This window comes from Natrix helvetica (genome assembly GCF_964273705.1).
Source record: "Natrix helvetica genome assembly, chromosome: 7".
Classification (NCBI taxonomy): domain Eukaryota; kingdom Metazoa; phylum Chordata; class Lepidosauria; order Squamata; family Natricidae; genus Natrix; species Natrix helvetica.
In genome coordinates, this window is record NC_138558.1 from 21,047,085 (window position 1) to 21,060,335 (window position 13,251).

Consider the following 13,251-nt stretch of genomic DNA (forward strand, 5'->3'; position numbering starts at 1 on the left):
GTTACAGTACTCATTTTTGTTAACTTACCCTTTGTACAGGGGATCAATAATGTCATTTTTCCAATCATCCGACACAACTGAAATCTTCACACACGTTTAAACAAATTATACAGGCAGTCCATAAGCAAACCACAACACTGTTCCTATTACACTGTAAACACCTCATACCCTTGCAATATTTTCATAGCATTTCATTTGCTTTTCATTGGGGGGGGGGGGGAGAAGAGAGACACTATTTACTTATTTATTGAATTTATGGGCAACACAGTCTGTCATGACAAAAGTAAGGGGAAAAAACTATTTAGAAAATCAAAACATCATCCAATTTAGCTCAGGGCCTTAAGAGCTCATTTAAATGGAGCCAAGGTAATATGAATCTCAGAATGATATTCCAATAAAATGTATCTTGCAGCATTTCCTCACTTCAGAGTCATTCTAAATCATTTAAGCACTTTTTAATTCCATTTGTTCTGCTCCCTCTTCACCTACTTCCAAAAACCTTTTTATTCCCATCAAAATTGCTTTCTCTGCTTCTTCTTAATACTAACAAACTTATTACTTTACTACTTTTTTTGCAACTAACCATTTCTCTCAAAACCCCATTATACAATATATTTGTATTATTCTTCTTTTTTTCCAGCAAATATTCTCTCATAACCATTTTTCTGCATCCATTGTCTCTTTAATTTCATCAGTCCACCAAGCATCCTTTTATATAGTTCCAATTACTATAATTCCTCATTGTACACTGTTAGTATTATAGAAAATTAATATTTCCTGATTCATCTTGTTTCTTTGATCTATTCATATCACTTAGAAGAATAAACTCCCATCCCACCTGCAGCAATAATATACACTTTGCATTAATTCAGAATGTTGCACAAATACTTTTCAAACTCAGTCCTGGTTCTTCTCATATCTCTAGTCCCTGGAATGTAATATGTAATTGTCCTTAACTTATAGGATCTTAATTTAATTTATTTTCAACCTAGAAGACACTATATAATGCATATGTCACTCTCAGTGGTGGGTTCCGGATCCCGTTGTAACCGGTACGCTGCAATGGGGTCAGGCATCCGCCATGTGCATGCGCGCATGCGTACCCACTGCCCACGATACTCCCACTGCTTGGTGGAGCGTTGCACAGATGCCGTACATTCCGTGCGTGTGTGTGAATGTCCCGATCGGCTCAAATAGAAGGAGAGCAGGCAGGTGGGTGGGCCCTCCGGAGCACCGTACCGGAACAGTACCTGGTGCTCCCAGCAGGCACCGGTATGCCCCGGTCGTATCCCACCACTGGTCACTCTGCACTTTCATTCAGAATTAAACCTCTTCCTTACTTCCCTGCATGCATCCATCAACTCTACTTTAAGGCCACTTTCATTCATCTCTGTTACTCTTTCTTTTTTACATTTACAGTCATATTACATATCAATCTTTGTTTTTTCACTTCATTTGTTAATTCATGTTTTTCATCACTCATTGGAATTTTGTTCCAATTGTAATCTTTCACATGCCATGGTAATCACTAGATAGATTCACTGATAAAACCTGCTGCCAATCATTGTAGCTTTAGTTAGGTTTTAACATAGCAGTTTTAGTAAGCTAGACAAGATATAGACTATGGTTATTAAACTTAGTAACAGTTGTGCCACATGTAGCATCACTGTTAAAAATAAGGCAGTTATGGTTAGTCTAACTATGTTTTGGCCAGTGTCTCAAACTGAATGAAACCCAATTTTATGTCAAGAATGTTCACATTATTTATGTCAGCTAAGAACTCTTATATAGAACTATTTTGTGAGAAAATTTCACTGCTGGTGTGTACTTAGAATAACTTTATTGTCACTTAGAATGTACACTAATCGACATAGATTAAAATAAAATTTCATTGCATACAGCTCTCAAAGGGTCACCACCTCCAATATACACTACATAAGCATGACTAAATAAATAAATAAATAAATACATACATACATACATACATATACATACATACGCTTATAGCCACATACATTATATGACACAGAGAAACTACACAGTCTAGTTTGAATGCATACCAGAGCTGGGTTGCCAATTTTTTTACTACTGGTTTGGGCACGATCGAGCATGTGATGCTTTTGCGCCCATAATTTTCTGTGCATACGCAGAAGCATCCAGGCAGGTGGGCGGAGCCTCCTGCCGCTACTACCGGTTCGGCCGATCTGGGCCGAACTGGCAGCAACCCACCTCTGATGTATACATGTATCTGGCCCGAAAAATGGAGGAGACATATAAATTATACTCAGACAGACACATCCACACTTCACCAATAAGTGCAGATACAAACATCTAATTACGTGTAAGGCTGAAAAGTCAAATAACAGAAGAAGGAAAAATTGCCTGCCCCGAGTCCTGAATATGCCATGCTTACCATAGGAAAGTTACATTCACATGATGAGCCCCAGTTCAAATCCTGTGTACAATTGTGAAGTAATGTAGATTGAAATTGCCCCCCCCCCGCAATTGTGATACAAGTTGTATTAATTAGAAGGAAGGGCTTATTAGGGACATTCACATACTGTTTACTTCCAATTTTGGAAGAACATTAATAGGGCTTCCAATTAATGGAACATTAATTTAAGAACTTTGGGTTTTTTTCACCAACCCACTTCAAAAAAAAAAAAAAAAGAGAGAGAGAGAGAGAGAGAAAGAAATGGATAAAATCTCAACATGATCACTTTTTACTTTTCTCTCAATGTGCAAAAAAATGGCTAAGAATGGACAGATAAGGATTTAAGGATAAGAATATGTATAAGTATAATCTTTATTGTCATTGTACTTAAATACAATGAAATTGGTGCCAAAGAAGGATCTGCAATCTATCCACAGCATGCAATACTTTCTTACTCTGTTTCACTACAGCGGGATAAATGCTTTTCATGAATCTACCCTTAATACAAGCATTATGCTGAAGTAACTATGGTAACTGTCTCCAGTTATATAACCAAGAAAGCTACAGGTGACATGAAACAGAGAGGAAGAATTTCTTTCTTTCTACTGAAAATGCTTGACATTCACTTTTGTAGCTCTGGGGGCTTATAAGGATAAAATAATAGCAATGCTAAATGTGTAACACAGAAATGCAAACAGTAATCTGAAAATTCTAGGGAAACAAACTGTGTCTTAAAGACAATCCTGATTGTAATAAGAAAATGATCAAGACGGGTCGCAGTATAGAAAAAGCAGAATTTGCTCATGATGTTAATCATATCCATGAAGGAATTGCAAAAGTTGCCTTGGTAAAGACCAGAGAAAGTTATATACCAGAGATAGTACTATACAAGAATAAGAGAGTTGGAAGGAACCTTGGAGATCTTCTAGTCCAACCCCCAGCTGAAGCAAGAAAACCCTATATCATTTCAGACAAATGGCTATCCTAATCTTTTTAAAAGTTGCTTCATTTTTGGATATACTGTACATCTACAGATAATTGAAAAATACTTCATTAATGTACTTCCACTATAAAGAGACAGTCTTTTGAAGTAAACTTAACATATTCAGATATTCAACATTATAAATCATGAAATATAAGGAAAAATGTTCATTCTGGAATCAGTATATGTTTCCTACTTATTATATTTTTTTAAGATAAGGCTCTGACATAATTAAAGTACTGTGACATATCAGGCAACACTGCCCAGAATTAAGTCTGTTCATCTGAGCTGGTCATGAAGGGCTCTTCTTTCCACAAAAGATATGCTTTTTTCTGGGCTTCTGGAAGAACAAGTGGAACTGATGATAGCAGCAAAGAGGCAGCGATTACACTTGCCTTTGAAAACTCTCTGGACAAGGAGAGGGCTTGAGATCACCCAAAGTGCTCCTGACAGCTGCTCCCCATGAGGAGAATGCAAGACAGTGATCTCTGTGGGTTTAGAGCTCTGGGAGATGATGGAATCACAATATTATTCAAACTACAGTCAGTGCCTTTGAAAATATATTAAGGTCACAAACTTCTTTTTCTAATCACTTATGTAAATTGCTTGTTAACTGCTTTTCAGATATTATACAAATTTGTATCAGCAAATTTGTCAGCCTAGGCAAGATTCTCTTAACCCTTAGAAAAGTGTTAACTGCAACTTTAAGAAGTTAAAAAATATTATTTTAATATAAAACAGCAAAAGGAAGATTTAAAAGTTTGATTTTAGTAAGCTACAAATGGGTTTACAGGTCCAGATAGATTTGAAATAAGATTGTGGAATTAATTATAAAGAATCCTTCCTGTGGGAAATGCGCTTGTTTAATTTTTTTTTTTTGAAAGAAATAATGTGAGATTTTAAAAATTGGCATTACTTGCACATTGCAACCAATAAGCTGGGTCCACATTTTACCAACCTTGGAAGGATAGAAGATCTTGATCCCTGTGAGGATTGAACTCCAGGGTGTGGGCAGTTTGCCTACAATACTACATTTTACCCACTGCGGCATCAGGGCTCTTATTACCAAATCCTCTCATATTTCATGCAGAATTAGCCATCATATATACTGTATACAAAAGCACATGTGCTGCATATTATATGTTCTTTGAACATATAATATTCTTTCCTAGACCAAATTCAGGAAAATAGAAAGTGTAGCCTTAATGTAGTTAAGGAACTCATTTTAATCCTGAACCAATCTTCCAACTTTTAATATAAATAAAAAGTTAAATAGGAACATGAATTTTTATTTGAATGTGCATGTCTTTATTACTTTTTATTTTTAAGGAAAACAAAAGCATTGTTGAGGATGAATGGAGTGCAAGATAGTTCAATGTACTGGAACTGTGTTTGCCATCGGCACACCGATGATTGACAGAGGCTAGGCTTGAACTGCAGGAACTTCTGTCAAAAATCTTAGAAATATAGTTCTAAGGCAGTACACCATGGGCCCAGCTTGTTGTGGAATCACAGAGTCTGAAAGAGGCATTTGGGACATTGGATCTAGCCTCTGCTTAAAATAGGAATCCAAATTAAAGCATCTTCAAACTTTGGCTATCTTCCTGCTTGGAGAAAACCAGTGAGAGGATTATCATTACTTCTCTTGGTTCACACTCTTGGTTCCAGTGTAAAAACTGCTTCTACTGACAGGTTGCTTTGAACACTCAGAAGAGTTCAGAAGCAATCCTCTCCTTGTTCTTTAGAGGAGCTCAGCATGTACCCACAGTTTTGAAGCTTTTTCTATCGAATTCCGTTAAAATCAGATGTCAATTAAACAAGCTTGAGAGAATTCACACTTCACTCAAGGAAGTTATTTCAGGTAATGAAGTGTGTGCCTAATGCTCTTCCATGTTTTGAAGGAAGGCTTATAACAACTGAAATAACGGAATATTCTGCACATACTGTAGATATTGCGTGAAAGCTAACTTTCAGCCCCAAAGCCTTGCACATATTATTCTCCCAGAAAAATCCTATTCTTCTTGGAAACTCCAGATAAAAAAAAGTTAAGTGTAAATTGAAGTTCTCCAATGAGATGCCTTTAAACAAAGAATTACTGCCATTGGATTACAAACAGAATACACAAAGATGCCACTTAGAGCTTAATTGCAGATTTAATTTCAAGCCAGCATTATGCCTGATCCAATTTACAAATTAAAAAAAGTACTTCAGAGGACCTCCACACATCCTCCACATACGACTCCAGTCTTTCTTGCTTTCAGCCAGCAAGCCATTATTATCAGCATGTCCATCTTTGCAGCAATTTTATTTCCAATTTCTATTCCTTCTAGACCGGTGCTTTTTACAATATAGTAGGTATGCATGTTTTATACCATCATGCATATGCATGTAAAGGATAACATATACCACTTTGGTACACCCCATCCTCAATTTTGAACCATGGAGTTCCCCCAAATGTTTTTTTTTTAATTACTTTCTGATCATGAGACAATTTTTTTGTGGATTGGTATATGGTTTTAAAGAGCTACCTATACTTTTGTTATGTTCTACATAGTTGAAAGCTTTTGTATAATCAATGAAGCAAAATCAGATATTATTCTGGGATTTGCCTCTTGCATTAATCATCAGATGCTACCAATGTGATCTTAGGCATACTGCTTGTTTTGAATCCATAATATGTTATCAATCAATTATTTTTCTCTATACTGTTGAAATATGGATTGGAAATTCTTCGGCATAATCTTACTAGTATGTGGGATAAATACAGCTATTCAGCAATTTGAACATTATTCAGCATCCTTTTTTTGGGAGGGAGGACATTAGACTATAAATTGATCTTTTACAGTCCCTTGGCAGTGCTTTTCTTTTTTCTATCCCTGCTTGAAAATTGTGCACAGCATTTTAACACCAGTGGCTGTGTTTAGGCTCATTTAGCTCTAGTTCAATAGTCAAAATTTGATGTATATCATCAATTTGGGAAATTTTTTTTAGCACAATAGCAATAGCACTTAGACTTATATACCGCTTCACAGTGTTTTACAGCCCTCTCTAAGCAGTTTACACTGTCCACATATTTCCCCCAACAATCTGGATCCTCATTTTACTGACCTAGGAAGGATGGAAGGCTGAGTCAACCTTGAGCCGGTCAGACTCGAACTGCCAAACTCCAGCAGTCAGCAGAAGTAGTCTGCAATACTGAATTCTAAACACTGCGCCAAGATTTTCCATATTGTTGTTTTTGTTGTTCTTATAATTGTTACTTATTAAATTAGAAACTGCTTGACTCCAAATTCAGTCTGAATATGACACACATATTTTCTGTTTCAGTAGATCTTTTGTCTTCTTTGTATTTTTCTGTACCTATTTCTGCACAAATGGTTTCTGTATTTTTTTTAAAAAAAAACTCTTCCCCTGCCCATTATACTGTCATTATCAGTTATTTTCATTATTTGGAAATAACAACTTGCGTTTTCTACCTCAACTCTAGAACCTTCTGGCAAACTTTCCTCTGTTTTATTTTTTCTGCCTTTCTTCAGCTGCTTCCAGTGTTTCAGTAAATAGATAGTTTGCCTTCTTTTGCTGTTTAGAATATTTTTGTTTGCTTTGTCTTTAATGATGTCATAAATTTCAGGATATAGTTCCTCAGGAAGTCTATGTAACAAGTATAATGCATTAAAGCAATTATTTATTTTCTCAGCATACCCATATAGATTGCTGCTAATCTTGGTTTGCTCATCTATTTTAAGTTGTATATTTTCAAGGAGATAATGCAGACTAGTTTTGTTTCTTCTCGCTCCAGATTATATAATCAGCGTGATTTTGGGGAAATAAAACTGGTATGCCCATGTGTGGATATATCTTTTTGTCAGGTGATTGACAAAGAATCAGGACCATGCATTAAGTTCCAGTTGAATGAGCTGCGGTGGCGCAGTGGTTAGAGTGCAGTACTGCAGGCTACTTCTGCTAACTACCAGCTGCCTGTAATTTGGCAGCTCAAATCTCACCAGGCTCAAGATTGACTCAGCCTTCCATCCTTCCGAGGTCAGTAAAATGAGGACACAGATTATTGGGGGCAATATGCTGACTCTGTAAACCGCTTAGAGAAGACTATAAAGCACTGTAAAGCAGTATATAAGTCCTATTGCTATTATTCCTCATGCCTATGCATGAGGATCTAGTCAATTAATAGTCAGCACTAAATTGGTGCTAGATAAGAGTTAGCGGGATTCAAGTGGGGTTGTACCTGGACTGCTTCTGAGAATGTAAGGACTAGGCTGATTTTTCTTTGGCTTATGTAATGATCTTTATATAACAACTCTATCAATTTGTTTATTTCATATTAACTTTCATTTTATCATTGTATTTATCTGGAATATGTGGTTCTGAAGCCATCTCTCCATCTTGCAGGAGATTACACAAGTGAGGGTGTGAAATTGGTTGACCCATGTAATTTCTTTCTCCACATGTTCTACCTAAAGGTAAAGGTTCCTCGCACTTGCATGCTAGTTGTTTCCAGCTCTAGGGGGAAGTGCTTATCTCCGTTTCTAAGCCGAAGAGCCAGAGCTGTCTGAAGACATCTCCATGGTCAAGTGGCTGGTATGATTAAACAGCAAAGGCGCACGGAGCACTGTTACCTTCCCGCCAAAGTGGTCCCTATTTTTCTACTTGCATTTTTACATGCTTTCGAACTGCTAGGTTGGCAGAAGCTGGAACAAGTAATGGGAGCTCATTCCGTTATGCGGCGCTAGGGATTTGAACTGCCCACCTTCTGATCGACAAGCTCAGAGTCTTAACCACTGTGCCACCATGTCTCAATGTTCTGCCTACTTATGTGTTTTTATCCATTATTGTTTAATTCCTCATGAATTAGGTAATAACTCCATTGCATAGGAGTTAGTAACGATGGGAAAGGAATCCAGTCATTAGGATTATCTTGGGGAGCCTTCCTAGACTAACCTAAAAGCAGGTTGCCAAAATAATAAACTCATGTATACTGGATGTAGAATGACAAATTAGTTTCACTCCCTAACCTAAAAATCTTCTCTTAACAACTCAGCCTCTATGTGGAAACCAGCAGGCTTCCTGAACCGTACAACAATACCTAAATTTAGAAAGTTTCTCACTCTTCTGCTGTGATGCTCTACTTCTTTTCTTGAAAGAAAAATTCAGAAGAGTCTCTTATAATAACCAATTATTTCTTTATGACTTGAACAGAGTGGAATCCTGAAGCCATGTTTCATTATTCTGCCTCTTCTCCATAGAAATTAAGAACAGATACACTGTACCCCTTTTAATGGACTTTCCATGGTGTATGAACCATTTTTTAATACTTAACTATTGCTAGCTGATCTGTACTAAACTTACATCTCTGGCAGTGGACAAATTCTGCATTGTTACCTTTAAAGCCAAAATCCAAATTCTGATCTATTAGAAAAAAATATCTTGCCCCTGGATAAAAAATTCTAACCCCTTCCTATTTTTCACTATTTTTTTGAGCTGACTTTTAAAAAATCACAAAGAAAACATTTTTTCCTTTTGTTTTTCTTTCTCTATTTTAGTATATGACAGTAAAAAGTGCCATTTTCATTTTAATGTTATAAGTTCCTTGAAGTTAGTTTGTTGTAGAATTTCCTCATTTCTGATTTCAATGTTCGAGTGAGATTTTTAGCACTTGTCTATCCATTGCATGTTGTGTGACTTGAAGATTTTCTGCATCTGGTTTTGCAGGTTTCACCCTTCATATCCATAGAGCATTGGTGGAACAACCATAGTGTTGAAGGTGTTTCCTCTTGTCTTGAAGTTCCCAACTTTTCATACACCAAGGCCAAATTTTTCCATTGTTTAGGATGCCATTTTAGTTGTCAACTTTGGCAAACCCCATATTCTACTATTAGTGACTCATCTTTTTCGGAGATCTGATTACAAGCTGTTGCAATCCTTATTAGACCTATTTAATCTATGTTGCAGCACAGATTTGGTCCCTGTGGCCTAGTCAGATTCAAATGAGAACATTCTATCATATCTCTCTCTTTCTCTCACTCCCTTTATCGATATACATTCCATATTTTTATGACTTTCTTCTTTCAGCATAAGATCTGATGGTTCTCTGATGTGAATTGACCCACTCCATTTTATTTGACCTTGCTGATAAACCAGAATGTCAACATTGAAAGACAATAACAATTGTATTTCAGTTTATGGTTGCCTTATCAACAGCGGCATGCTCTTTCAACTTGAATCCCATCACAGCATGAGAAGAGGTGGTAATTGTATTTGTCTTCTGTCTTTCCCAATAGTTTACATTCTGAGATAAAAGACAAATTCCAGTATCATGTGGACATTCTCTTGTTTCTTAATGTCCATTTGCCTTTCTTTCTATATTCGCTCCAGTGGGATTATGTTTAGTCTAGGATCTATGGTTCATGACTGGTCTATTATACAGGATCTTTTGAGCATGTAACCTTCACAGCTGGTTTCTGACATGCATAATCAATGGAGGAAGCCTGATTTGCTTAAAAACTGCATGGTTCACTTAATAGCTGGGACAAAAAGATTGCAAAATAGAATGCAACTCACTTAGCAACTGTCTTGCTTAGCAATGGAAATTTTGGGCTCAATTGTGATTGAGACCAAGTCAAGGACTACCTGTAATTGGGATCGACCCTACACTCTGTTGGTTTTCAGCAGTATTAGAGTAAAACTGAGGAAGTCTAAATTCAAACTAATCCAGAATGAAAGTTATATCATAGAGAAATATCAATCTGTCTCCTTTTCTTTGTTCATTTGTTCCTCTTATTGTATTTTTTAGCATCTTTCATTTCCCCCTTTTTGCTTTATGCTTTTGCAAGATTCACATTAGATTCTGCTATTATACAATTTGTTGTTTTATAATTCTTTTTGTGGAAATTTTCAAATGTGAGTCAATATCTTAAGATGAAATAAAATCTCATTTGACATGCATCTTCTTTACAGCCCCCTCAAAGTGAATTTTTAGCCAGAAATTATACTTTTATATGGAGAAACCAAGATATATGTACATGCTCAAGAAATAATGATGGCTTACAAAACAGCAACTCGTATATTTAAAAAGTAACTATTCTCACCTGTAGAAGTATGAACACCCTCTGACTGTGTTGTGAGTGAAATGTTCCTGAGTCTTCTCATTTCCAAAGTCCTCTAGTGGATCTGACCAGAGGATGTCACACATAGGTCCATATGCAGGTGGTTCCTTGAATCGATCTAACTGAGAGAAAGAGAACATAAAGAGAAAGGCTAAGGGAATGTCTGGATCAAAAGAACCAAAGCAACTTTTGACTAGAATTATATTAGCATTTGTGCTGACATCTTGAATTTATACCTTTCTATCTTAACTACAACTGAGTCTTAAAGCCACAAGAAAGTGGTTGTAATAATATAGCGGTACAATGTTGTAGTGATTCATGATGCTGAAAATTTTAAGACATTATATATAGAGAGTACCTCACTAAGATGTCATAGTTAATGAAGTTGACACAAATCTTTGGGGACTTATATACTACAGTGTTTATATACTACAGATATTGACCTCACAACATTACAATATTCTCTACCTACAAAATTTTGAAGGAAAGCAACAAATTACAAAAAGAAATGTTGACAATATTCACACTGGATTGAATATTTAGAGAGAATGCTTTCTTGACAAAAGGATAGGGACCCCTACTACAAAAACATAATGACAAACTGTCACGGTCATACCATAATTTAAAAAAAAACACCAAAGAAACATATTAATTATAGTACTCCGTGCAACTGTCGACAAATCAGCCTGTCAGTAAGTAGACAGCAGCACCTACACACAACACCATAGTCACCTAGTCATATGTTGCTTCATCCTGTTACAAATAACATATTTGGAAAAACCCTTTGGGAACAACATATCACATACAATGTAAATTGGTCCATGAATTAAAATCCTTTGAATTTCTATTTCCAGGACACTGTATTGAACAGTCGAACATAACCAGAATTTTCCAAAACTCAAATGGATTCATGCATTTTAACCACTACTTTTACTTCAGTTTTTATGCTGCCCTGTTAAGGGTCTGAGCAGTTATATCAACCAGTAGAATTGAAACCAATAATCCATAAAACAGTAGTTATTGTAACATACCAGTAATCTAATTCATCCTCATTTGCAGCAGATAATTCGTCATCCAACTGCAAATGCTCTCCTAAAGACCCATCTCTTTCCAGCTCTTCCAAATGCAAGTAGGAAGGGACAGAATGAATATCTGGACCAAGTTGCTCCATTCCAAAGAGCCCAACAGTGAGATTTCTCTCTGACATTCCCTTAATAGTGGGACTCTCATTAAGCCTTTCCTTCCAAATCTTATTAGACAAGGCAGGTGCAATTGAGAAAAGGTAGTTTGAGAATATAGGTCTGTGCTACCTCAGATTTTCACCTGGATGATCCACCCCAACAACTACATACAGCTTTTTAACAGCAGGATGAAAAGGGCTAACATTATGCCCGAGGATACAACTTTTCTCCCCATGATTGCCACTGGTTATTCAGACAGAAGTGATTCTCAATCCCTGCAGATGACTGAGAAGACTTCATGGTGGATGGGACTGAAGTCTGATGAGATGTCCAGCAAGACCAGGAGGACTAATTTCCCTATCCTGCTCCTAACAAAGATCACCTAAGAAAGTAACCTATGTACTTTCTGTCCCATCCAGGCCGTATTTAAGGCTAAATTCTGACTGATACTTAAATCACTTTGACATAAAATGAAACAATTGATTTTTATAAACAACTGACATCAATAAAATATTTCTAAACCAGAAACATAATTAACTTAATACTAAAAAATAATAAATCAAAGAAGGCAGCCTTAATACCATTTAAATTTTGTTATGAGTTAAACAATGGGAACAACAACCACAACCATAACAAAGTAAAGTGCTGCAATTTATTTTAGGCAATTTATGTGATTTTTAAAGGCCAATTAAGACATAATCGCCAAAACGGTACTTCCCATTCTGAATGAATCCCCATCTAGAGCATATCATGAAATTGTGAACTGTTTCACATAGTGTCAAGAGTGAAAGGCTGTATTGGATGACAATATAGAACACTGAAAAATCAACATTAAGCCAGACCTCTCCACTTTGCAGCCATATTGATTGAGAAATTTGGATACTGCATTGCAAATTCATCTTGGAGAATGTGGCATTTCTATTTCATAACTGATTTCCACATAGCCTTTCTATTCTTTCATTGATCAGGGGAAATATAGAGGAAATCAATTCCATCAACGGAATAACTCCCTAGGTACATATTAATAATAAAGCTCTTTAATTCTATTTAAACCAGAACAACAGTTAAACACTGACGACTTGCTATAAATAAAATCAGATTTGCTTGGCTTAAACAAACTAATGAAGAAATATTTGCATAAAGAGGGCATCCCCTTGCTGAATGAAATATGAAATTATTCTCAGTTTTCTCTCCAATGTAAACCCTTTGCGATTGCAGAGGTTGAGGGCAGCTTTTATCTTTTATGTGCTTTACTTTTGGATATGGGCTGACAGAGGAGATAACAGTTGATACATCCAAAGCAAATAATAGGGAAACTTTTAAAAAATGTTTTATTAGATTTTTATTTTTAAATACACATCAATATCAATACATGAACAGTGTGGCCTCTGTGTATAATTCATTTTTATACAAACAGAAATACTACTACTACTACTACTACTAGTTGTTACAGTAATTAAACTTATATAATCCTTGTATTGAAATACATGTTTGTTTTATAGTAGTTATTCAATATTTCAATGTTCTATTTTA

The 13,251-nt window shown here is 36.0% G+C and overlaps 1 protein-coding gene across 2 annotated transcripts in view; it reads right to left on the reverse strand.

The window, feature by feature from the left end:
* PPP3CA (protein phosphatase 3 catalytic subunit alpha) overlaps positions 1–13,251 on the reverse strand; it is a 222,687-nt gene that overhangs the window by 59,041 nt on the left and 150,395 nt on the right. For both annotated transcript variants that reach the window (XM_081959078.1, XM_081959079.1), the window contains exon 6: positions 10,520–10,659. In XM_081959078.1, the coding sequence (XP_081815204.1) occupies positions 10,520–10,659 (140 nt within the window). The remainder of the gene's footprint in view (positions 1–10,519; positions 10,660–13,251) is intronic.